General features: G+C 37.5%; 2 protein-coding genes across 6 annotated transcripts in view; one reads left to right on the plus strand and one right to left on the minus strand.

Annotated features, from left to right (window-relative positions):
- LOC142347436 (COP9 signalosome complex subunit 6-like) overlaps positions 1-27365 on the minus strand; it is a 527653-nt gene that overhangs the window by 473282 nt on the left and 27006 nt on the right. The gene's annotated exons all lie outside the window — the stretch shown is intronic.
- The window catches only part of LOC142336774 (uncharacterized), a 50617-nt gene continuing 24863 nt past the window's right edge, over positions 1612-27365 (plus strand). Inside the window, exons 1-5 of one of the 5 annotated variants that reach the window (XM_075385715.1) lie at positions 1612-2264; positions 18779-20224; positions 20850-22118; positions 23840-24783; positions 25248-25599. In XM_075385715.1, the coding sequence (XP_075241830.1) occupies positions 19216-20224; positions 20850-22118; positions 23840-24783; positions 25248-25599 (3574 nt within the window). In that variant the 5' untranslated portion in view covers positions 1612-2264; positions 18779-19215. Of the gene's footprint in view, positions 2265-5781; positions 6019-7063; positions 8384-17340; positions 17998-18260; positions 18543-18778; positions 20225-20849; positions 22119-23839; positions 24784-25247; positions 25600-27365 lie in introns of those variants that run through there. The other 4 variants (XM_075385693.1, XM_075385700.1, XM_075385707.1 and 1 more) reach the window with 4 other exon arrangements.

Below are 27365 nucleotides of genomic sequence, written 5' to 3' on the forward strand. Positions count from 1 at the left end.
CTTAGAATTCAATAGATAGAGTCAAATACAAGTGTATATACTTTGTAAATATTTATATTCGATTGTTAAACCTGACGATGAACGCAATGTTCGAAACCGTCCGTTTTTAAAAATCAATTTTAATTGACAATTTCTTCTCTGGAGCTGTAATCTTAAAAATCATCCTCATAGCCAAAACTATCGCACTCCTTTAATTTTTCTGGAAGGTAATATTTTCATTTTGGTGATTTGAAATGTACGAAAGTCTTTACGAAGACTTGTTCTGGGAGGGCCTGGACAAACCAATATTCACGTGTTGTTCGGGAGGGGCATTTCTTAATTTATTTTCATTATCGGCGTATTAAGCTCAGTTCAGTTTTTGCAACACCACACAGATTTCTGCATGTCTGTATAAAAATTTGGGATCTTTTCCGTTTGTGCCCCCAGCTTAGTGGGCGCGTATTATTTGCACCCCCCAGACGCACTTGCAATATTTTTACATGTGATTTACTATGTAATGGCACGTGCTCTGTAACTGGGGGGCGCGTAACGTACTGGGGGGGGGGGGACAAACGGAAAAGATCCATAATTTGTTATCTTCACCTTTCCCATGTTACCAATTTCCATCTCATAATAGCCGCACCCCCTCCACACAAGAAATTCTGGTATGTTCACATGATGGGAGCTTTTGGTATTCTGACCATAAGAGTTAGGGGTCTATAATAGGAAAGAACCAAATTTTTACAGTTATTTTACTGTGGCTACCATGGAATTTTCCATTTGTTTCGTGGTTTCTCGGTGATGCATTAAGATGACTTTATTATGCATCTTCATATTAGCAGGAGATGCATTTTTTCTAAGGCATCTTTCGGACAATGCCAATTGCAACGGTTAAAAAACAGTTATCTCTGTAAGTGACAGTAGCTATATCATTCTTCTGGAAATATCGGTATTTTTGTGTATAGTGGCGAGATTGGAGCGTTGTGTAGAAACTGATTCATTGACGGAAAAAGCAACAACAATTAAGTATGCTGCTATGCAGAAGGCATAGGCAAAAACTTTGTTATTTGAAGGGTAATTTATTAAAATACTTGTAAACATAACTATGATTAGGTTTATATCATCAACCACCATCTTTGTATCCTTGGAGTAGAGTCATAGGAAAATAATTATTGACCTAGTTGAGAAATCATTAGTTTTTAAACTTGGGAAATTGTCTGTAGCGTTGTTTTATCCTAGACAAAAATGACGAAAGCACTTTTGATTTTCGTCGGTATCGTCGTTTTTGTTCGGTATTTAACGAACATGCCCGCGAAAGCCAGCTAATCTATTATACTGTAAAATCCAGCTCACCACCAGCTCTCTATTCATCGAGGCTTTTAACATATATGCTGAGTTTGAATGCTGTTATTTCTCGAAAGTTAACTTGTGATAACAGGAAAATTTTGAATGTAAAAGATAATTCCTACATTTTACCGATAGTAGGTCGAGCTGCTGTAGTTGCATAGCTTATCTTGCTTCCCAATCTGAGCACAAAGCCTTGATCCTTTATAGATTACTTGCTAAGTTGCAGTGGCGGTGAATGACTGCTACGTCGTTCTGATTTATTTGCCCAGAGTATGAAATAAAGCGGCATTGCATTGTGATCGCATTATTATTTTAGAAAATGTAGATTTGGACGTCTAATTTATCATACACTGTCGTCGATCACATACCGTCAGCTAATGTCGATTTAGATTTGTTTGATTTGAGGAAACGGTCTTATCTACTCTTACATTTATGAAGGACGGATCGGTCAAGAATTCTGTATGCTGTTAGAATTGGATGACCTGGTGTGTTAACTTAAAATTGACAAGACTCGGTGAACTTTTCTGTCCAGGTTGAAGAAATTCCGTGTGCTTAACATTTGATCTTCATATTTGCGTAAGATGTTGATATTTATAAGTTAGCAAATTAAAATGATGTTGAACTAATTTCTATAAAGAACTCAAAAATCGTAGCGCTTAAACTTTGTTAGTTATCTTATTTGCTAGCATTTCAGTTAAGCGTACTTCGACCTTGTGATAAATTTGTATCGAGTGGTATTTCCTGAGCTTAGATTAAACAAGTAGGCGTCATGCGTCGCTAGTTATCAGTACGAGACTAAAGGGCACAAAGTTGTGGAATTTGAGGCATGAAATAGTCATTTGACGACCTTGGTGTTGAAGCATAACCAGCAATGTACGTGTCCATATCTTAGCTATACACTTCTTTCACTTTGGGCTACATATCCTTCGAAAAATAAGGTGAGATATCTTTAATTTGTTTTGTGTTTATAAATGAATATGCAATTACGAAGTATATTTGGAAAATATTAAACGTTTTTGAAAAAAAACCTAGAGAGAGGGATGTAGTTGAGTACCATATGGTTCTTTACGAGTGTATTGTGACAGATTTTAGTCAACAGGCTTTTGTTGCAAACAGTTGCAATTATAAGGTTACATTTTGAACTCTCTTGAGACAAAAACTTGTTCAAACCTATTGACGGAATTTTTCTTTTATCTAATTTTGTCCATATATCTGTAACAACTATCCAACGGGCCCTATTTCACTTCATGGATACGAGTTTGTTCCTGGAAATTGAAAGCCGCATTGAAAGTATAATCTTGGAGTATGTAGGAGCAGGTTAGTAATATCGATAATCTTTGATGTTGAAAACTTTCTTACTATCAACGATTCGCTCATCTGAATTTCATTTTGCTAAGGGGAGTTTTATGCGTTTAAAGATTAGCAAAAAAGGAAGACTAATTTGAGCCTAGAAAAAATTTTTACTAATAGAGATTAGAGCAGCAGAAACTATCAAATAGTCTTCAAAATTCAGTGTTGAGAATTGATAATTTTTATGCTCTGTAATGCATGTCACATTTCCCCATTCAAAGAAAAATTTCTCAAAAGGACAAATTCATTACTTATTTCTTTTGACCTCCTTAATTTAGAACTTCAACAAATCTTTAGAGACAAGCAAATGTTACATTTTTAATTTTATGAATACTGTTAAAGTTCACTGAACAAAATTGCAGAAGATAGGGTTTAGGTTGATTCGAAGCCGCAGCTACAGCGACTATATTTCTGAATAACGTTGATATAGTGCAAGTTTTTTCTCCCGTTACTTTTAAATAATGTTATTTATTTTGTTATTTCGTGGACAGTGAGGCAGTTCAGTCGCCAAGAGTTTCTCATGCATTTGTAGCACGTGTTTGGCCAAAATTTTGCTCCTATCAATGCCCTTATCTAAGTTTTGAAACTTAGATTTGCATTTTAAATGCAAATAGTTATATTACTTTTTTTTATCGGTCTTGGTGTGTTTTGAGATATATATATATATAATTGCTCTCAAGTGAAGTTTTTAGCAAATGTATTAGTCCTGTGGTTTTTTTATTGCGATTTTTGCTTGAGCGGTTTTTGGTCTGATCCTTTTAACTTCTCGTCCTCAGAAAAGGGATAAGCAGGTAAAGTATGCGATTCATCAAAACTGTTTTAGGGAGACAATTTCATGGTGTGAAGGGCGGTTTTTGATCTTAAAAGTTTGACTCCCTTCAGTCACCCACCCCATACACTCCCACGCACACTGTCCTCCCCCCCGCCCAACACTCCCACGTACACCCTCCTGATTTGGACCCCGCAGTCGTCGAACCCTACGCCCCCCCCCCCCATCCCCAATGATATCATCCCTAAGCCCCGGCTGGCTACTACTACAAAAGCCAACAGCTCGCGGTCGTTTGAGAGCAATTCGCGCAACTTAACTGTGTTCTGTTTATTTGCCCTTGAACGACGCAATTAATTTATCCGCGTGTCTTTGCTTGAACGAATAAATTTGCTTGAACGACTTTCACGTTTCTCTTGTTCACATTTTAAAAAGCTGGACTCAATTGACCACAGTTCCCCACTAAATTTGAAATAAAAAGCTCCCCGAAATATTTTTTTTTGCATTTATATTTTCCTGCTAAGCTCTTATAGCATCTTTTGAAGTCCCTTAAGTTAAATGCGACAATAAAATCAGACCGAAATACTCCAAACTCGTGGTAGTCAGTCATTCGAGAATAATTCGTCCGCCATTAGCCGGTTATGTTAAATTGTAGTTATGTTAAAATTTTTAGTATACATGTCTCAGAATTTCAAACAGATAAAGGGAGAGGTCCTAAGAAATCAGAACATATAAAGGAGAAGTTCTGACTTCGTGGATTTGAAAACTGTTTGTACAGAATTTGAGAAACTGAGTTTTACAAAATTTGAGAATTTGAGTTTTCTGGAAAAGTGCTTTTCGTTTAATTTTCAACAGCTGTTATTCTGCTTATTTAGATCATAATATCAAAAAGGGAAGTGTCTTTCTTCTAGCTATCTCTATTAATGATAGATGTCTCCGATGATGAAGAGTTTTTTAAGACAGTATCTCTTTCAGCCTGTTTAACGATTTGGCATTGATTTACTTAAGATCTGTCCAGAATTAGGGACTGTTAAATAAAGCAAAGTCAACCGAAAAGGAAAACCACAATGAAAATGAAGACCATTCAATTTTTTATAGAGAAAACAGTCAAGTTCGAAGATCCAGTAGTTAATCTGAAATTTAAGTAATGAAAATATTGACGAAACTCATTTCTTACTTTTTCATCTTTGAAAAGAAACCGGATCTTTTATAATAATAACGAACTGCATATAATGTAAACATCCACCAAAAACTTGTTCTTATTGCATTTTTTTGGAATTACGCACTTTGTTAAGGGGTCTACAACTTTGATTTTCCTGAAAAATATTGCAAATGTGTCTGTTGATCATAACTAGGTACGTAATCATGATCATAAGTAACCTTTCCAGAAGGAAGCAGAACGTTAATATTGGGGGTGCCTAAGTTTCGGCCATATAGGATTGGGGGTGATAGCGGAAAATATCCAAGAAACCCAGGTCTCAAAATATAAGATTTTTATAAGCATTGTTTGCCTCACAGAATTATTGACAGTATATACGACTGTTAGGTCTGATCAATTGAAAGTTTTCCTTAGATATTGTGCTTATAAAAGTTGAGACCAGAATTGTGCTATTAAATATGTCAAAAGCAAAATATAAGCGAAAATAAGCGTTTCACTGAGATTTTAACTTCATTTTTGTCCGTGGTAAAATGACAAAACAACCTGTACACTATTTTTGAAGAAGCATGTTTGTTTTATATGCTCTAATATGAGATATTCTTAAATATAGCCATAAATGAAACTTGAACGCAGAGTGAGATGAGTTTTGTTTCTTTCATTTTATGGGTGAGTGGTGGAGTATAATGACTGTGGCAATAGTCTCAGACGGTATTGATGTCAGGTGACAGTGCATGCGTCTCATTTGCTGTTTAACAGGCATGCATTGTGGTTGTTAATATGCTTCGATCTTTTGGCCCCAATGCAAAAAAAATGCTTTGAAGATGAGATATAGAAAAACTTGAAAGCGTCGCGTACATAATTGGTGTAATTAACAATTAATTTGGTTTAATATTTGACATAACGCATTTTGTAGAGCGAATGTGAAGATTTGCTTTAAAAATGGTGCATACTTCAAATGCTTACAGCTCTTTGCTGTTCATGTTGCAGAGTTCGAACTGACCTTTTGTCAACCACGTAATTAGCTTTAAAAGTTTGCTTTGTAAAGACACGCAGCCATAGGTGTGCTTATTTCTATCTTGTCGTAATTGTCACAGTGTCATAATAATTGGTGAGATTGTAGATTATTTTTTGGCCTTCATTGTCTATCTCTAGTTTGAGTTTCGGCCAAAAGTGAAGAGAGAAAATTAATTTATAAACAATTGAGCCTTTTTGTGCTGGACGCGAGTGGTTAATCGAACTTCGCATGACTGCGCTCATCTCATTACTAATTAAGTTTAATTAATTCAAGTCACTGCAGATCAATTTTTCAAACCTTTTCTTCACTCCGTGTAAAATTTGCTATTTGAACTGGCGGATTCCTAACCATATTTGGAAAGACGCCATCATTCTCTGTCGAAAACTTCTCCTGTGATGACAAGTAAGTTTCATCTTTTTGAGTTTTAAAACAATTTTTATACTGGTAATTAGAGAAATAAATTGAGGCAGTTGCTTTTATGTTACTTAAAAAATTCGGCTGATTTTTTTAAAAATTTCTGATGTTGCGCACAAGAAGGGGTTATTGTATTTTGATTTTACCATAGTTTGATGTTATCAGTTATATACAAGTTATGTAAAAGTTTTATTCTGGTTATGAGATCTAGGCAGTTACTGCTTACGTAATAGCGCGGTCTCACGTGGGCGTATCGGAAAAGTTGATTCAAGTTTTTTATGCCTTAAAAACTCTGGAAGCTTGACGGGACTAATCAGCTACACCAAAAGGAAGCAAGCTTTTCAACAAGTTTAGTATTTTTAACTAATGGCAGAAAGAGTCAATATAAAGTGACGCCTGTAGCTTAAAAAGGTAGCTCAGTTGATGAATATGACGCCTTTGGTGCTTTTGTAATTTCGTGTTACGTGGGATATTTTGTTCAAAAAAAGATAAACTTTCTTGACTCTGTAGACTTACGAGTTTCTAATTAGGGAACCAATTAGTTTTACAGGTTGGTGTTTTTCTTAGAAACAAATAACCGGATTTTGCTGCTTCACAATTTCATTATTTGTAGTTAAAAATTGGTTGAGTGTTTTCGCTAATTCATTTTAAAGGGAGGATGATGTGTATTTGTGTTGATGGTTATTTTTTGTTGTTGTTGTTCTGTTAAAACAGAAGGCAGCGTCTGAGTTAGACGTGAAATTAAATTTCGTCTCCTCGCCACAATAAAAAATTGCTGCGATCCAATCAGTCATCTAAGAAGACACTGCTTTTATTGGAGACAGTTTTTCATGTGATGAATTTTTTATATTGAATTTATGTAAACACGTGAGTTGCACTGTGTTGTAAAATGTTTGTCCGAGAAATTTCAGCTGTTTTGTGCTGCATTTCGATGTTTGTGTGGCTGTCGCCAATCACAATTCAAGACTAAACGCTTAGTTGTTGAATAAACAGATGTTTTTATCATTACCGTTGTACCTTGTGCGTGCTGGACTAATACTATCTTTTACTGGTAGATTACTTCCTATTCGTGTATTTATTACACAAGACGGAAGCTAGTTTGGAGATTCATATTTCTTTGTACATTTGTTGCTCTTGCCTTCAAAATATTTGTTATCTTCACTATCCATCTGTGGGATATTGTATCGATTGAACCTTAGATGTCAGAGGTTCGGCCTTGTGTTTTGCCACAAAGGAATCCTTAGAAAGGTGAATTAATTTAAAAAGCTGATGGAAAGTGGGGGGAAGAATTAAAAGTAAACAGACTAAATAAAACAGTATCCTCTCTCGCCTCCTCGCACTCTGCCTTCTCTCGCTCCCTCTCACTTTATCCTACCCCTTCATCCACCACCACATCTACTACTAGTCCCTCTCAGACACTTGCAAGTGACAATCACTGATTTTATAGGCCCACTACTATCCGCCTTCTATTCATTCATTACTCTCCCAATTACGTTCACAGCTTTTCCATTTCCTTTCTCAATGTTTAATTTAGAAACTAAACTTGAACCATCCAATTTCCCCCTTTTTTGTTTATCTTTTATCATTATTTTTGACATTTTTCTAATCATATCTGTCTATAGCCTTCATTATCAGCTAATTGCCTCATTCTATCAACAAATTGCTCTGCTGCTACTGCAACAGGAGGGAGCCTTTCTTCTCCTTCTCCGGTAGAAATATTCCATCCTCATCTATTCTATTCACATCTCATCCGCGCGCCCTCACCTCTCCCCAGTTTGAGTTGCTTCATTCTCACTCCTCTCTCCTCCGCTCTAACTCTGTACTCTTTCTCAAACCATATCAAATTAATTCATGTGCCTTCACTCGCTACTCGGCTGATTGCAATCTATAAGCGTTTGTTGTTTTGTTGGGTTTTGATGTATTAAATTTAAAACAACAAATTAAACTCAATATTTATCATATCTAGCAATGAGTGAATTGTCTTTTATCTCCTTAGAACAACAACAACTCCATTACCGATTAGCGTCTGAGTTATCAACTCCAGTGCGTTCTTCCGCCTCGGTTAGCTCTTGTGCCTGAGAAGACAAACATGATTAAAGTGTTTCAATGACGTATTCCACCGTGTCTTTCAATACACCAACAGCTACTCTTAATTAAAAAAGAGAAACGTCTTTCAATTATTGCCTCGATTTGACTTTTCTATCAATTAGTTTCGCTGTGAACGTCAGTGCGAAACAATCGGCAATTCGAGTGATTAATTTTGCCTTATTATCGAGGGCGTTTTAATGCTTTTCTTTAATTACTATCATCACTAGTTGCTTTGCTTAAGAAATGAGTTCAAACCCAAGAAACAGTAAGTAACGTGATTAAAACCCTCGCTGACAGACGGCAACGTGTTACTTCACTTTTTGATCAATTAATTATCCCATTTTAAAAAAAATTGTATCTAATTATCTGTTTTTTATTAGAACAAATAAAGAATGAATGAGTCTCTGTTAGGCAATATTACCGCTCGTACATAATGGCTTCGTTCTAAATTGTTCACAATTATTTAGAGGTATTTGGAATAGTTTCTGGTTGGTTGAGGATTTGTCATTTTCATTTTGGTGCAAATTTTCTCGCTCTTTTTGCTTTTCATTTATGATGTCTTGACAATTATTTTTTTAAAGTTCATCTAGGTTTACGTAACGTGCAGTTCACTCTTTGAGATCACATAATAAGGAAATTGTCGACTTTGGTGCAAAATTGTCTTTAAGACAAAAAAACAATGAATTGTTTACTTTTAATTGTCGGTTCCTGTTTCCTTGCCATAATGTCAAGATTGCGAGTTGATGAGCTAGATATACAACTTGTATGAAATTTTGATTTGTTGTTGAGTTCCGCAATTTTTGGTGATTGGTGGTGTTTGTGCTATTCCGAAATCGCAATGTGCCTTATCGCCTAAGTATGCCGTGTGAAGTCGTTACTCGGTTTCACGTGAAGAGGTTTCGCGACTAATGATGTTTTTCGTCTTCCACCATTATTAAAAACTGACGGTGAGCGAGTCATATCATGACGTTGAAATTGTCGACTTTTGAAATGATTGCCAATTAATACTTCTTTTGTGCGATTTTCGTGATTTGATTATTGTTGTTGTAGCTGTCGCACAGAGCAGCAATTCGCGGGTAATTTGGGCAGGATACAGGCGATTATTGCCGTTTTTAACTGGTACCCTAGATTGCATTTGTATAATAATAATAATAATAATAGGCATATTAGTAATAGTGTGTGATTTGATTCGATAGGAAGTTCGAGCTGAATTTATTTTGTTATTACTCTCAATCCAAGGTTCGGAGGAGTAATTTTAAACAGACCTGTTTATCTTTTTCATGCATTTTGACTGATTTTTGTATGATCGACTGTTCAGCTGAGCAACAGATTCTCGTGATTTTGAGAAACAGAGATACAGTATAAACTGGTAAAGACGACAGGCATTGCGTCTGTGGAGCTCTCTTAGAGCTTTGCTATTCGCTAAATGAACGCTTCAGCTGAACAGCTTTGGCAGTGAAAATTCATGGTGGGAAGGGTAACTGAAGTTGAGGCCAGCACCTCTCCCCTATTTGACCCCCACCCACCCCCAGTCGCAACTACTTGACCCCCGATGTACTGTTTGTCCCCACCTCATCGAATGAGGCTATCCTTTCTAATTTTTAACTAACTACTAAGAAAGCGAAGTCCTCCCCAGTCTGAGAGCATTTTATTATTTAGACTTACAATTTTTTACTTTTTATATTGCTGTGAATACATCAAGTATTCTAATTATTAGTTAAATATTTTTGAAAAATTAGTTATTGCTTCTAATTTTTTCGCCTCAGGAATTTTTCTTCTGTATTTATTCAAAACAGGATTAAAAATATGTTTCAACTAATTTCCTTCCTTGAAGCGCTGAAAATCTACGCTTAAATATTTCATCATTTACTATTAACCATTAAAAAAAAGGTTAAAGAAATTTTCACGGTCGTTTGTTTTTCGTTGCGCTTTTAGTGAGTTTAGGTACTGAGCTTTTAAAAAAATTTACACCAAGTTAAATTGTGTCTGAAAATGAAGTGAACAGTTTTTTTTAAAAGTGTGTGAGGAGCAAATGATCTCTGAAGCTACTGTAGGGCGTCCGTCTCGTTTGGACGCAATTTGTTTGTTCGACCGATTTAATTGATTTATGTCCTTTTTGCTCCTAACTTCTTGATGCTTCAACTTGAAACATTAACTTCATGCTGAGGAGTTTGCCTTGTCAGCGTTCCCCCATCTTATCAAGGAAAATCAGGATGTAATTCATTCCGCGTTTGTTTGTCATGTTCTGGACCTCTCGAAAAAAACTTGCAGGTTTCTTTTGGTGTCTGGTTAACACTTTAGATGTTAATCGGGCTCCTCATCTTCTCAACCGGCTATTGTAGCGCTCCTGTTTTTTACGAATCAAAGAGCAGTAATGGTGATCTATTTTTTTAATGGGTCACTTTTATTTTGGAGGATGTCTTATAAGAAGTTAAATGCACGTGAAAAGACGTGTTTAGGTCAATAAACTGAACAGAAGTCATTCAGAGAGTGAATTTACAGTGGTTTTTGTTCAAGCATCATTCTGAGAGAGAGAGAGAGAGAAAAAGAAAAGTAGGTGTAAAAAAGTTTTGCGCTAAGCGAGCGAAATTTTCTGATCACGTACGGTTTTTTCAAAACGGTTTTTTAATTCTAACTTTTTCATGTAAAGGCGTTCGTCTCGATTATATAAGCTAGAATTAGTACATTTGGGATCATTATTGAATTTTGGAATCAAATTTTTATCTTTTAGATGCAGTTTTGAAATATTTTGCCATGTTAGACGTTTTTTGAGCAATATTTGTAAATTTCTTCTTTAGTGGAGTTTTTCTGGTTGAATTTGGTTGTTTAAGTGGTGTTGGATGTCTTCCGATTCCATTGATTTTTGTTTTGAGTTGTGTTTGTTAAAGAAAATGAATAATATCAATCAAATTTTGGCCCATTAAGTTTTTTTGCGTATTTCTGAATTTAAGGTTTTCGCAATAGATTTTCTTGTTCACTGTTTGATCTAGAGTTATTATATAGGCATTATGGTGTATTGTTACTAAGAAGGGTGGCCACTTACAGGGTATACATGGCCATTTTTACTGGAATAACTTTGGTTTATTAGTGCTTTCTGTCGGGTTTTTTGTTTTCTAGCTTTTTGATTGTTGATTAGCGTTTTTTGGACTCGCTTTGGGTTGTTCATCGATTGAGCGGCAGAATGGTTTAAAGGCTCCCCGGATTAATTGTCTGAAGAGACCTTCTTATCTTTTATGAAGCAGTTTTGCATTATTTTTTTTTTCATTTCTCCTTTCCTCAGTTTTCTCTGTTTATACCACCGTCTGTGGTTTTAATCAGATGGTAGTCATTTACTGAATGATGGCTATCTATATTTCAAGCTGCTTTGCCAAAATTCGTTTCGTAGTGGCAGCTAATAAAGAAATTGTATCAGATTTTTTTTTTCAAATTTGAACTTTGGCTGCACTACGGGTTTTATTTTTCTTCCGTTAATTTTCGTAATTTTTAAATCGTTTCGTAATTTTCGTAATTTTTAAATGGCCTGGTCCTCAGTGAATATCTTCCTTGAGTCTATGCCGGAGTCATCCGGCTATGTTAATTGCTTCATCGAATAAAATTTGTTTCGCTTGTTCCAATTCACAGTTTGTTCAACATTTTTCATGAAATCTTTTTGACTTCTTTAGGCTAGTTGTATTCTTCGCTCATTCTAAACATCAGTTTTCCAGCAAAGCAATATAACGCTAACAGAATCAGTATAGAAACGGGATCAAACCATAATGCCCAATTTTAGATGCCCTCTAGTAAAAAACTTTGTTTTTATAAATCTAAGTTAACATCTCTAATGCGTTTTGGAATTTATACTAGCCCCTGCCGCCTCTCATTAAGAAGCATGAGTGTGCATGACTGCAAAATCCAATCAAAATTGTTTGCACTTTAAATGTTTTTGTACAACAATCAATTTTTATCATTGCTTTTCTTTTCCTTCATTCTCAATCGGTGTTATTTTCCGGCAATCTGCAGGGTTTGTTTTTTACTCTTGAGATTTTTAATGTTTGAATATAGTTTAGTTTTTGCTTAAGGCTTTGTAAAAAAAAATAAATCAGCATTTTTATGATGCGTTGGTGGAGCCTAAGAGCCAGAAGAAAATGTTTCTCGGGGCTTTGCCAGTTTGCATTTTTGTTATGAGAAATTGAATTTCGATGTATTTGGAGTTTGTGATGTTTATCAACATGTATTGAACCTCAAATATCGCAAAATTTTCAATTTTGCAGAGAGGAGTAGAGATTAATGAAAATTGTAGTGTGTAAGTTATTGAAACCATAATTTTGTTGCTCCTTTTTAAACTTCGAGGTGCGGTTTCATTTAATGCTCAGAAATTTGTTAATCGAAAATTGTAGCGAACGCTGGGAAGTGGGTTTTAGTGTGGAAAAAATCAAAGGTGTTGAATTTTGCCGACAGAAGTTGGATTATAACGGTGCTTTTCAAATGTAAATTTTTAATGTTAGCAAATTTTAATCTGAGATAGTTTATTGTGTGGAGATTTTTTTCGATGCTTCCCTCGATAATATGGCAGTGAAAATCTAATCCCACTACGGAGATCTTAAAAATGCCATTTGAGGGAATAAGAGTGTCATGTGGTCAGAAAAGTTCTTGAAATCTACAAGTGAGATTTCAGCGGTGCTATTTCAACATCTTAGTTAAACATTTAATTTTAGTAAAGTGAGTTTGTGCCCGTCAGTCACAAAATCTGTTGACAAAGTTTTACTAGTGTGAAATTTTAAAGTGAAAAACGTCAGAATTGCCAATTTTAGTACTAAGTTGCAGCTGAGTGTTGCCTAAGTTTATAGCGAGTGAGAAGAGATTACAGTGAGGAAGACTTTGAATTGAAATTGAGTAGCTTGATGGGCATTGGATTTGATAGGGGAATGACCCTTGGAGAGGGAAAGGAGGTGATTGTTTTGATCTCTCATCGATTGGTGAGTTGATTGGAGAGTGTGGCTGGCGCATTCTTCCAGTCTCCTCTCATCTGGCAGGTGAAGGAGAGAGGGATCTTTTCAAATAGAGTGCACTAGTCAGTCAGTGGAAATGTGAAATGTTATGTGGTGTTGTTGTTTTCTGTCTCCGACAGTGACAGTAAAATAGTTGGCATCAATGTTTAATCAGTTCCCAACTGCACCTGAACTGCTTGCGATTGTGAAATTGGCTGCAAGGGGTGCTCGTTAATATTAATGAGGCGCAAGCTGCACTGCCAAATGAGAGCAGATGTTAGCGATGAGGGGGATACATCCTATTTGTAATTGCGCATCCGCACGCATGGCGTCTATCATTCTAAATGCAGCTGCACCTGTGCTTGTAATCAGCCACTCACAAATTCTGAGCGCCATTTTTCATTGTTTTGGAAGCACTCATTTCCCAGTTTGCTCCAAATTGTGAGGCAATGCCGCGTACTATTTGTTTTTGTTGTTTACTGTCTCAGCCAATGGAATTACATCACGTGGACTTTGTGGCTTCAGACCAGTGCATTTTGGCGCCACCACTCGCAAACTCAGAAGTTGCTTGTACATTTTAATAGATCCTTCAGTCTGTTGTGTTGATGAGGTGTGCATTAATTAAACATGAACTGGTCTGCAGTTCACCCGAGCTAACTACCAAATAGATTGTATTTCTGCTCAAGTCTCTTTTGGCAAAATAGACTAGACCGCTTAAAACTCACAATTTGAAAGGATCAAAGGGCGTGCTATCTCTTCAATGGTCCTCCAAAGAAAAAAAACGAAGAAAGGTCTTTTGGAATTGCCAAATTCTAAAGATATATAATGACCACAGCAACAATAAGAGAGAGATAGTCTAAAGTAGACTTTTGTTACTGATATGAAAGCTTCTCAGTGAGAACATAGAGAAACTATTTTAGCGCCCTGTGCCAGTTTTTTGTATAACAATGAAGATGGTGTTGTGTTAATAGCCACCACAGCTGCGTGTTCAGGCTACCGCGTTTTAAAATGGAGTTTGCTGATGCGCTGACCTAGTTGCAGAGTATGCTGTCTGAGTTCCCATTAATGCGTAGGGCTGCTTACAATGACCGCTTTTCCCGGCAACGCAATCTACGCCAAATGTGAGAATGTTGGCTATCTTTTCGGCCATTACGGTACAAAAGTTTTTCGACCGATGTTCAACACGATTTCCACTGTATTGACATTCAAACTCCATTAGTAATAGTGGTTATCTGTACCGCTTGAAAATCGGTATCTAGTAATTTATGACTGGAAAATTGAATTTATAGTTATTTGTACAGTTGATGTCAGCTTACGATAGGATGAGACTGCTACCGTCTTTGATTGGAATTTGTAAGTTAATTATTCAGATTATTTTTGTCAACAACAGTGCATGAAAGTATTAGATGGATATCATTGTCGTTTCAAGGGTTTTTCTTTATTTCTTTTACCAAACAGTGTCATATATATAACATGCTGTATCTTGACGGAATTTCCGTTTTTATTTTAAGTTGATAAGTCGGGAAGGGGTAAAACGGTGTTTTTTTAAGGTTTTGTACAAATGTCGGGCATCGATGCCAGCTTGTTGCTGCTATCTTTCCATGACAACTCATAAAGCTTTAACTTTACTCATGCTTAGCTAATTTAGTAGATTGCCTTTCAAACGAATGTTATTGTCAAAGAATTTTTTGGCCCTTTTCAAGGCGAAACAAATTTGAGCGAAGCCCTTATTGTTGACATGATGGAGCTTTACAGCTACGAGGGTCAATTTTTTGTCATGTCATAGGGTAGTATATAGGCCAGACCGCCTACAATTTTTCTCTCAATGGAGTAATAATTTGAAAACACCACTTTTTAGGGATTACTGTACTCGTTAAGGACAAAATATGGAAAACGGCTATTTTTGTAAGCTGAGCCCCCTAAAAATTAGTTAGGATCATGTTTTTGAAAGGCGAAGCTTGCTAACAAACCTCAACAGCTAATTCGAATTAATCATCGCCCTGGAAATGCAAATTTTAAGTTTTCTATTTTCTCAAAAACTTTAATGAGTCAAATACAACTATCCTATTGCTAGGATAACAAACGATGCTACTAAAAGATGGTACTAAAAGTTTCAACCTTTCCAGCATTTGAAAAATTTCCTACCAAACCGTTTTTTTCTCTAAGCAAATGTACATTTTTAAAGTCATGTCTGCCTAACTGTTGATAGCGGACTGTTCAACAGTTGTTGGTTGCTGTTTCCGGGTTAAATTAGCAAAAATCTGATCTTTTTGATGAAAGACTTCATGTGTTAATAAGAATTTTTATCCGTTGGCTCTCACGAAATGTTCTCAGCTTGGAAGTTATTGTAACATCTATTATCTAGTGCAATTTTGGGCTAAAATATTCTTTGAATGCAATAGTTAATTTTTGGAGAGCCTTCAGTAGCCCGTTCTGCGTTTTTCAGTTGGAGTTGTAGAATCTTTGGTGGCGTTCTCCTTTTCCGAATAGCTTAACTCTGCTTTAAATCTTTGTTCAATGATTTGCATAACTTTTTAAATTACATTTAACCGCCAAAATGTACCTCTATGGTGTCCAAAAGGACATATGGAAATATAGAATAGTCCTAGGAAAATATTTTCAAAAGTAATAGGAAATTCGTGAAGGTTGTCCTCGTGTGATAGAACCTGTAAACTTAAATCTATCAATACTAAAGACCAGCATTTCATCCTTCATATCCAAACAACAAATATATGATAAACTTCGGAAACTGGGTAAAATTGCGATCACACAAGGATTGGATTGTACTGTTTACGAAATATGTCAATGGATAAGAATATTTTAACTATGTAAAGTAAACAGATTAGAGCGCGCTATCACTTCAGTTACTTCTTAACAAATCTGTTCTAATAGTCATGCAGCCAATAGACGTACAGAAACGACAACGAATTGGGACAAAATATCAGTTTGTTGTCGTTCTCTGGGCAGCACGTTTACCGAAACCACAAAGCGTTTTGTTTTCTTTTGATTGCTTCTCTTTAAACAACAGCAACTAAAAATTCTGAAGTTGACCTGAAAATTGCCTAAACGACCAATATTCTTTTTGCGATATTTTTCTATGAAATCGCCAGCCAATTGTTAAGCGCTCCTTTTTGCTGCAACTGTTGATCATTTAGAAAACTATTTCGTCTGAACGCTTTCGTTGCTTACCTGCTTATTCGGCAACTGGGATTTTCCTATGAGATAGCCAACGCTTCAATAGTTCAAGAACAGTGACCATTCTAGAGACATGAATGTGCCTAAGTTGTCTGTGCGAAAGTATATGGAAGAGTTCCAGCTTAAAGCAAGCCTCAGGTATTTTCGAGCTTGCTGGTTGCATTGAGGTGGAAAACTATCTATGGATGTGCATCATTCTAGATGTATTGACCGAGCGTTCAAAAAGACTTTTTTCCTCAGCTTCCTTTTTGAATGTGAAGCTAAACTGCTCAATTAGTTGAAAAACAACCACTGAAGTATTGAGACAAAATAGGAGAATACTACCATTTATCGAAGTTGAAATTAACTTTCAATACCTGATTGGAAAACATTTATGTAGATTGAATTTCATTGGAATAAGAAGTTCAAAATTTTTTAAACCAATCTTGCCCCTAAAATTTGAGATTAAACAGAAATGAAATGAAAGCTGCTTGAAACTATGGTCGAATAAATTTCTTTATTGTATCAATCTAGGTTAATCTATTCTGGGTTTAGTGAACTGTGCCAACACAGGCTTCGTTTTTCAGTCATTTTCATCACCCCACTGGATATTTTTTTCAAAGCTTCCTCGACAGACATAGTTGTGCGGTAAAAATCATTATTTCAAATGATCTTCCGGGAATAGAAACTGGATTTAGAATTCACCACGTCTTATTTGAGATATTTGGTCTGGGGACTAATTATGGATGGAAATTGGCACATGTAAGTTAAGAAGGAGATAATTATGTTTCCTCGGAGAGGATTTAGCTGCATTGAATTGCTAATGGATCAGCAGATTTTTAAGTTCACATATCCGAGGTGAAAAGAGTTTTAAATGGAGGCTCGGCTCGGCTTATCCGGCAGGAAATTGGGATGTGAAAGGTAAGAGAAATTAAAACATGGAATAGAAATGAGAGTAAAGAGCCACTCAGTTAAAATGGCCATTGAATAGATATGAATTTCGGTGGTAATTATCCTGATAAACGGCTAAAATGTATAGGATATTGCAGAGCGCAGGGCAAATTTAAAGATGTGTGAAAAAGTAAGGTCATAATGATTTTGCTCTTTGTTTTTAAATTCACATTTTTATTACTACTCTGCATAAACTGCAGTCATTCAAGTGTAGAGGGGAGATGCTCCTCTGTTATTTTAACACTTTCTCTTTCACTCTACTCCTATTTTTTTCCTCTATTTCTCTCTCTCTCTCTCTCTTTCTTTTTTACTAACTCTGTTAGTTATTCTCCACTTCCACTATCTATCTATCTATTCCGTTTGCAATACTATTTCTATCCTATCTCCCTCCAGTTTCAGTACTAATTTTCCCTTGTTATTTGCGCCTTAATTTCTATTCTCCCTTTTCCTCCTCCTCGATCCTGTTCGTCCTCTCGTGTGTAAGTGGCGGCCGCCGACAACTGTACTGCCTTAACTCTTCAAACTTTTACAACTTGTGCTCTCGTCAACCTGTGACTATTACCTTTACTGCACTGCCTTATCGAGACTGCGTGATGACGACGGTGGCGTGGATTATGATGATGTGTTATTATTCCGGTTGTTAGCCGGTTTGCTACCTTGGATAAGGCGCGCAGGATGGAAGTATATGCAAGTGATGATAGTGTGAGAGATAGATAGATAGTTATATTAAGTAGATTCAGCCGCAGCAGCCATATTATTCAAGTTGGATGCAAGGGTCTGCTGTCTGGTAAGAGCTTTTCCTTTTTCTCTTGTTACTGACTGACTGACTTACTTGCTCTTGTTACACGCGGATACTATTTAGCCTCACTTTTTATTCCTCCTGCCGCTTGACATTTTAGATAGATTTGACTTAATTGGTGTCTTGGCCTAAAATCCCAATCGACAAAAGTAGTCTCCTCTTTCGTTCTCTGCTTGTGGGCTGTGTTAGGATTGGGAAATGGAATTTTTCAGCATTTTTTAATCAGTTTTCCCTTTTGTGAAAACAATTTCTAATTAAAACGCTCTCTGCGTTGATGAGTTTAGTTGCGTAGACAACTACCTATTTTGACTGCTCTTTTCTTTTCTGTTCCTTTTTTTCAGCCTCTCTTTGCTTGTTTGTTGTGTGACTGTGACTGACTTCCCTCTAGGAGGTTCTAAGCAGACTTATTAATGCTATTAGCCCCCGATCAATCAATGCTATTTATACCTGTACCGAATAATTAAGGGGAAGGCAAAGATAGTCTCACTTCTAAATACACTGGCGCCTCTTCCTCGGCCAATCCTCCGCTCATGGTACGACTATGTCCGCTACCCACCTCCCTCCCTCCCTCCCTCCCTCTCTTTCTCTCAGCTTGCATTGGGGACAGAGCATAGCACAGATTATATTGATATTGATACACTGATATTGATAGATGGGTAGATAGAATGATAATGTGTTGTTCTTTTTGCGACTGAGAGTGTACTTTTATTCTTGCTGTTTTTTTATAACTTTGTCGTTCGCAGTTGATGTTGTTTATTTTTGCTTACAGATAATTCCCATGGTAGCATCTCAGTGTCGCTCTCTTATCAAATTGCGTGGTTGTCTCCGCTGCTACTGCATCTTCTGCATTCAAACGAACACCACCAACAACTACAACTTTACACCATTCAAGATAACAAACAGTCAATCGTCTACTTGGGAGCCAACTCATGTTACTCCTGATTTGAAAAATCAACGTTATTGTACCCTTGAGCGTGACACTTTTTATTTATCCAAATCCTACCGTAGCAATGAACTTATTTTCAGCCAACTGGTCTGCTGTTTTATCAGCTCAGACGCAAAGTTATAACCAGGCGGCTTCTTTAATTACATCCAACTTTACTTGTCATTTGGTAGTTACTATTTTAAACCCTAATTCCATCTCCCAGTTATTTTTGCCAAATTCGGTATTACTTTTTAAATTAACCTGTCTTCGAAAGATTGAAAATGAAGGAGGCAACGTCAGCCGTTTCGCCCTCCTCAACGAATCTCGCGCTTTGCGAGAACAACACGCAAGCCTTAGATAGACAAAGTTCGTCATCTGGTGGAAGTTCAGCGTTTCCTGTTGAAAATCCAACAACCTCGGTTGAAGATACTCGAAGTATCCCCGGACGAGAGGAAACGCCCCAGCGCAAGTCACCTGTTTCAGACAACGACAACTCTTCGTTTGGACGAAAAATCTCTTCAAACTCAAATACCCCTCATTTATTATCAGGTGCGAAGCGATCCTCTATTGTTGCTCACGTACCTCCTTTCAGTCGATCTATTCCCTCATCGCAGCCCAATTCTAATACCGAATCCACCGAAGGGCAATCGTCATCTATATCTGCCACCGAACAGCCGTGGAAAAGTGAACCACGTGAAAAATCCGACCCTAGACCTGTTGGTTCCAGTTCAAACCAGAATTCAGCTGCGATTGAGTCAGAAGTATCGACGACTTGGAAACAAAACATCAATTCTTCCGGGGAGTCGTTTTCTGCTAGTGCGGTCGCAGTATCGGGAAATCCGTCCAGTTATTTGCCCTCGGATGCGATATCCGTGTTTCACAGTCTAGTTTCATCAGCTATTGACCAATGCTTGAGAAATTCGTCGCCATCTAAAGTACGAGTTTCAGTATTTTCTAGTTTATTTGACAACGTTTCAAGGTCATCCACACAATCTAGTTCACCAGCTCTCGAAGGATCAGAAGCCTCTAACCCACAGAGAATGACATCAGCTCAAACTGGTCGTCGCAACGGATCCCTGCAGAATCCGACCTCTCCTCGTTGGAACCCGGACAAAAGTGATCTCTCTAATGATGACTACAGATCCCCGGTGGGATCTCCAAGCATGCTCAAGATTGACGAGGAATCGTCGTCCTTCAATGGCGCGAGAGATGCACATGAAATAGAGGGAGAGAAAGGTTCCAACGCGAACTGTTCACGCAATCGCGCCGCCAATAATTCTGATCAGCTAGGTAATTAATTTAATGATGTTGATTTTATGCCCTTGACTAATCATTTGAGAATAATTTGCGTTGAAAAAGCGGGATTGACTCACCTTTGAAATCAAACTTATATTAGCATTTTTCGACAAGAATTGCAAATTTGCCTTTGCTACGTCTTTCAGCCTGGGGTTCCGCGCAAATCAATTGAACAAGTTTTGAATTTTTTTGCTTTGCATGGATTCGCAATTGATCGGTAGTTTGTTTGAAGTTTATTGATAGTTGTATGGAGCTAAATGTGCTCATTAAATATTTCAAAATGACTTGATTTCTCGAGGCATAATTTCCAACTTTCAAAACTTTTTACCTTTGCTTTCAGGAAGCAGCCGCTTTTCCCAAAAGCAAATTATCTGCTTTCAATTAACAATCAATTGCTTTGTTCAATGCGATATCTTTGGCGACGCATTGACTTGCATGTTTTTTATTCATCTTTAATTTCCATCAACAACCTTTGCGAGGCATTCAATCAAAAGGAGAAATATTTTATTGATTTACAAGCAACTTTGCTGTCACTATTTTGGTTGTATTCAAACGTAATTCTCACTTGATGAAAAGAAACTTTGTTAGCTAATTGAATTGACTCCGCCTACCTGTTTAGTAGACGACGTGAACAACGTCTCCTCCGCGGCGGCTGCCAAATCAACATCTCACAAACTGTTGCCCAGTGACGATAACAAGTCTAGGCAGTCCCAATTAGCCTCCGAGGAAGCTACAACTGAAGAGAACAATGCCGCCGGCATCACCGGCCCCACCACCACAAAACTTGCTCCTTTGTCTACTTCCCCCGCTCACACCGCCCGCCGCGATTCAACAAGTCAACAGCAGCATTACCCGCATCAACAGCCACATACACAATCCTCAGAGCGCGCTGCCGACTCCCCAGAAGCAACTTCACGCGATTCCCTGTCCCAGGATCTGGACCCATCTTCTAGCAGTTCCAGTGATATGGTCAACCGCTTGACTAAGTACCTCTTAGAGCAGCATTTATTTAGCTCCTTTCCCTCAAATTCTGGAGAGAAACGAGAAAGCAGAGATGTGGACCTAAACTCGGATGTGAAGCAAAGTCTTATGGCGGACGCATTCGGAGACAAACATCAATTTGCATCTGCAGTTGCCAACGCAGCAGTTGCAGCTTTAACATCTCGCCAGAATTTCAGAGGGCGTGATGCCTTGAGCTCGTTAGCAAACACTTCCACAGATGCTCAATTTTCGGGACCCTTTTCAACCCCTAGTCCAAAGCTAATAGGGACTCCGCCACCATTGACGAAGGAAGAGCCGCTCAACTTAAGTGCTCCCTCTCCGTGCTCGCTGTCACCAACAGAGCAGAAAATCAAGATTGTTGTTGCCAACGAAGTAGCAGGACAAGCCACTACAGCGGAAGCTAGCAATGCTCAGACGAGAAGCGAATCACCCGATGTAGTTCTTCTTGACAAAAACTCTGATCTTAAATCGAGGGCAGGATCTGAAGCAGCGAGGAACGCTGTCTCAAATAGAGGATCTACTTTGACATCTGAAGATATAATTCGCGGATTTTTGGCAGGTAAAAAGCAGCCTAGCGTGGCAAATGGCAAATTCGGAAATGTATTAGCAAATTTAAGAGAAATATCGCCCCCAAAAAACGAAGTTAAATCAGCGAATGGGGGAAGTAACTCTGCTGAAAGTGGTCTGGATGTAAGGGATGCTAATGCTTTCACGCGATTGTGTCACAACCTTATTCACTCCGAAGTGCTCAAACTGAGTGCATCTGATTGCGAACATGCTATTGAGAAGAAGATCAACACTTCTAGTGTTATGGCTGCACTAACTGCTCCAGAAGTATCAAAAAGTAAAGAAAGCCACACAGCCGCAATGCCTAACGTCACCAAAGGTAATACTTTCTTAAATTCTTATGCCATGTTGAATACTCTTGCGCAAGTTGCACAGGAATCAAGATTGCGCATATCTTAGGGAATGTTGTCAATCTAGGTAGTATATATATATAGAGAGAGAATGGCAATTTTATTTAATGGAAAATTAGTGTTTGCGCTTTTTTTCAGCAGTATTCAGATGCGTGTCCGGACGAAACAGTCCCAAATTGTAAAATATTTCCAGACAAAACAGTCCCACACAAAATAGTCCCGAATAAATAACGAAACAATTGTACAAGTAGTTTACAAACAATTAAAAAACAACATTGTTTTTAAGCTTCTGTATGCATTGTTTTTAATTCATATGAATGAAGATTAACCCAAAAACTTGGTTCAAAATACTTAAATTGGCAAAAAACTATATTGTAATCAGCTTAACATTTGTTCAATGACACACAATCATGTTTCTTTGAGTTTCTTTGAGTTTCTTTCTTCACACAATGAGTTTCTTTGTTAATTGTTTGCACATGTCTAACTCTATGTTTAGTGGGGACTGTTTTGTCTGCTTTTTGGGACTGAACCTTTCTTTTAATTATTGTTGGTTAGAAATTGCTTATTAATAGCCGCGCCAGCAATTCCAGGCAGCTATTATTGCGCTCCTAATTTTTTACAATTCAAAGAATTTGAATTGTATTGGGGCTTTTTGAATTGTCTTTTTTTCAAGATCTGTTCACACATTTTCATGATTTTTGAAGTCAAATTGGAGTAGTGATTTTGGTCACGGCGAAACAGGAAATGGAGCAAAAAATTGGTTTTGCGGCGTGAAATTTTTTCGCTCTAATTTTTAAGTAGATTGAGAAAACGGTGTTTGAACAGAAATTCGCTTTCTCGCTACTGGTTTTTTGTTCACATGCGACAATTTCACTTTGATTTTTACAGTTTTTTCGATTTTTTGGATCAGATTTTTCGAAATGGTTTTCCCAATCCATTCATAGTTCATTATAGTCCTAATTTTTTGTTTCAACCAAATTTCCATTTCTTGCTGGTGGTTTTTTGTCGACATGCGGCATTTTGACATTGATTTTCTGTTTTTTAATCTGATTTTTTAGAAACGTTTCTCCCAATTCACTCATAGTCCGCTCTGGGTCTAGTTTTTTGTTTAGTCAATGAGAATTCTTTGAATTGTACCTCAGGACTTGTCCTGCTATGTTTTTTTGCTTCGTCTAACAGATTTTTGTTTCGTCTTACCGTGATTTCTTGGAATTGACTTTTTCAATGACTTCAGTGACTTCTACTGCTTTGCAAAAACGTGTGTTTGTGACGTCATGTCTGCTTTTAGGTCAATTGCGTGACTTACCTCACTCAAAAAATAACTTCTGAACTCATTTATGGAACTTTAAATTTTGTGAACATTTACTAAGTTAAGGTCAATAGTGTGCATCTAAGTAGTGCCAAACTTGTATGCCCTAATTCCTGAGTAATAGAGTCTTGAGTTTTATTATCGAATATTAATTTTGAAAAAGCTCCATTAGGGCTTTTTTCTTGTAGAGCAAATTTGTCTCATAAAAATGAGAGTTCGAATCTAACCTAAAAAGTCTAGTGGTCTATTAAAGAGCTGGTGGTCGATCTGTCAATCTTATTTCTTTAGTTGTTTCAATTCATCGTAGACCACAAGCTTCTATCGGGGGTATTTTCCGGCAATCTACCGGCTATGTTTATGTTTGCTGCTCCGATGCTTTAGATGACAGTGCTGCCCAGGATTCGAAGAAAGCTCCCTCTGTCCCTCAAACCTCCCGAAGCTTGCCAAACTCGCCCGATACTGACTTGAATCCTGCTGTTAGCAAAAGTGGGGTGCCAACAAATTACGAAATCTCCGACCTGACGTCAGAGCTCTTAAATTCTCTAACAGCTGTTTGTCCTTCGGGAAAAATGAGTAAATCCCAAATTCATTCAATTGTTTCTGCTTGTATGTTCAGCTCCGAGAGTTTTTCTGCTCTAAAGTTATTGTGCGAAACGTTGAAAGAAAGAGCAGGCGAAAGTATAGCATCTCCAACAAATGGCTTTAGTGCCGCTAAGAGGAAACTGGTTGGAATGGAAGCTCCCTCTACTCTCACCTCTTCGCCTCCGGCTGCAAAGAGTGCACGACTTGGTGGTCCGCGTGAGTCCCCAAACGGCACTAACGGTTCACCCACGAAGCATCAACCTGGAATTCCAACTCATGGTACTAATTCTCCCATTGGAAAAGTTGGAAGGCCTCCGGGTTCGCATGCGTACCCGGACGATCCTCCACGTCTGTTACCCTATTCTCATAGCGATCAACAAAATCAACTGGCAGCTGCAGTGGCTTCACTTGCTGGATCGACTCCTAGTGCTCACGATGGAGCTCATCATATAAACCCGCAAAGAGCAGCACCTGGGGCAGGTACAGGAGCCATGCATGGACTCTCGACACACCATTCGTCCCATCATCACTCGCCACACAATTCAGCTGTAGCTGAGAACGTGGCTGCTATTCACGCCAGATTAGCTGCTTCGGATTATAACAGGAATCCTCTGATGAGGCACCCAAGTCAGCATTCGCCTCACACCAACTCACCACATGGAGCCCCTCCTCCTGGTTCCTCGCAACATACTGCTGCCGCCATTGCTGCCGCTGCCTCACACGCTCATCACAATTCGTACCTCGTAAGTTACAACCGTGTACCTCATAATTTTTAGAAATTCTTCTTTATGACGACCTTATGAAATTGTTTTTTTAAAAAAAAAGCGAACAGGAGATGCTATGAACTCTTAAATTATTGACCGTTGAGATGGCCCGAAAAAATATAATAGATTTGAAACTGAATTGTTCCTCTTCCGCCTTGTACAAGAAATTTTGTTTTCATAATCCTCTCTGAACAAACTAATTGATGCTTTGCCTTGATTGTGACATTTATAGATTAATAAATGGGTGCAGTACAGTTAATGTATGATGTGTATTGTACTGTAGCGATGTAAAAATATCAATTATATATGGTCATATTCCACCGCTTTGAAGGAGGCAATTGTTTAAAAATTGTGAAAACTTCGAAAATTAGTGGTCGGCGATATTTTGTCTGCCCACTAGACTCTTTGATGTGTAGTGATATTTAATGACTTTGATGTTTCAGAACTTGCAGAAATCTGCAGTTGTGGCACAAGCTGCAGCCATAATGAAGTCACAACAGCAGCAACATGGACTTGGTCACGTAAACCCCTCGTCAAGTGGGCTGCATCACGGAACATCTTCTGGTGGATCTGTTCATACGTCTCCACCGGGTGCCACAGCTGGTGCTCCTCCCACAAACCCCAATCTCTCTGCAGCTTCATTGCCCCCGCCCCATCACCACCCTTCGTCACACGCTGCTGTTGCTGACTCAATGGCCGCCGCAGCTGCAGCTCAGTACCACCACTCTGCTGCGGCTGCCGAACATCTGAGACTGTTCCCCAATTATCCAGGGACATCGCCGCACGTGCCCAAACGTAAGTAAATTGAACATAAATAAGCTGAAATAGGTTTATGCGATACATTCTCGATTAGTTTGTAAAGCGATGTGTTTAGAAGCATCATAGACTATTATACCACATGTGGCTCATCTAGAATTCCGAAATGCTTGCCTGTATTTTAAAGATATTTGTTCTCCTTTTTCACTGAATTATTTCAATTACCATATTTACAGTTAGTTCCTATAAATCAAAATATATTCGGTTTTCGTTTTTCAGCCAAATTTCACACCGAAAATTTTATTAATGCGTTTTATTAATAATGAACCTGAACTTCAGTTATGCTTTTTCCGGAAGAGTTAAGAATTACTGTATTTTCTAATCAGCTGGTCATTTCAAAACTAATTTTGCATTGAAAACGGAATCCCTGAGCACAATTTTCACTTATTTGACATCTAGTATTTACGCAGCTCAAATTAAGTATTTGAAATCAGTCCAACTTTTAATGCTGAGTTTTTCCAAAAGTATTGTCTGTAAAAATTGATATATTATAACTAGAAGGCTGACAAGGTCAGCGGGGCAAATGTTGCCCCCAAATCTACACTTGAGAACAAATTTGGACGAACAGCTTTTTATGAAAATTTATGCAACGTACTAAGACAATTTTGAATTTCCTATTAAAAAAGTGAGAAAAACGGAAAACAATTTGAAAGATTGTCCTGCAATATATATTTGACCTTTAACGACAGTGGAAATTAACTATGACTCTAAAACGATTAAAAATGTGGTGTTAATCAATCGTTGACTTCATGCAGCCTTCTTAAAAAGTTGAACTGGTTGATATGAATTAGAAAGCTCCTTCAATACTTGAGACTGCAATAGGTTTCAAATAATTGGGATCACTTAGATCTCAACAGCAGTAAAACCTCACAATCGTGAGCAATAAAACCTCACAATAACTTGTAATTTTATTTCTGTGTAACTGGTTTGGTGCCCGTTGTGCCAAGAATTGTTTAATATTTTTATGCCAAAAAGAAGCATTGAGAAAGCTTTTCGAACTCACGCTAAATTGCCTAGCAAAAAAAGCTTGGGGGTTGCTGGTGACAACCGAAATTAGATTAAAAGGCTTCGTGGAACAGAATTCATTTTGTTGGCGATTTTTTGAAAACTTTGCATCGAAACGTCAGCAAGTTTGTAAGCTTGACAGTTCAATGTTGTAACGTAAACAATTTTTACTTAAATTTTGAGTTGAGAGTTAAGTTTCATTTCTAAATTTAAGTCCGAATTTTCCGCTGAACTACGCATTCTTAAGGAACGACAGCGCCCAAATTCATTGAAAAATTTCTTTTGTAAAATTTAGTATAAAAACTGGAACTTATTTCAATTTCTTAAAGCGTGACGGGTTTTTATTGCTGTAAAAAAAGGTTCCCGTTGGTCTTTTTATGCTATCTTTTTACTCGACTGGTTTTTCTTCGAACACGTATGACTTCGACCTCAAAAAATGGGATAAACTGGGAAAACATGAGGGTATCAAGTATGTAGTCAGTGCTCTTAGAACTGTAAAGGTCTACTTTAAAGTATACGTTTCCTCTGAGGTGCTATAATTTCATGTTTGAAGGTTAATTACAGGAAGTTTTGAAGCCTTTTTGCGTCAAAAACTTATATTAGTGAAAAAATGGTTCATGTCCATTTTTTATTCGACCAACTGCCTTTTGCAACTATAAATATGCCTTTAATTGCTCTCGTAGACAAGAAATTATTTTAAACGTGTGTGTTTTTTTATGCAAAATTTTCGCTTGACAATT

The sequence above is a fragment of the Convolutriloba macropyga genome, chromosome 1 (assembly GCF_964194025.1).
Source record: "Convolutriloba macropyga chromosome 1, txConMacr16.3, whole genome shotgun sequence".
Lineage (NCBI taxonomy): Eukaryota > Metazoa > Xenacoelomorpha > Acoela > Convolutidae > Convolutriloba > Convolutriloba macropyga.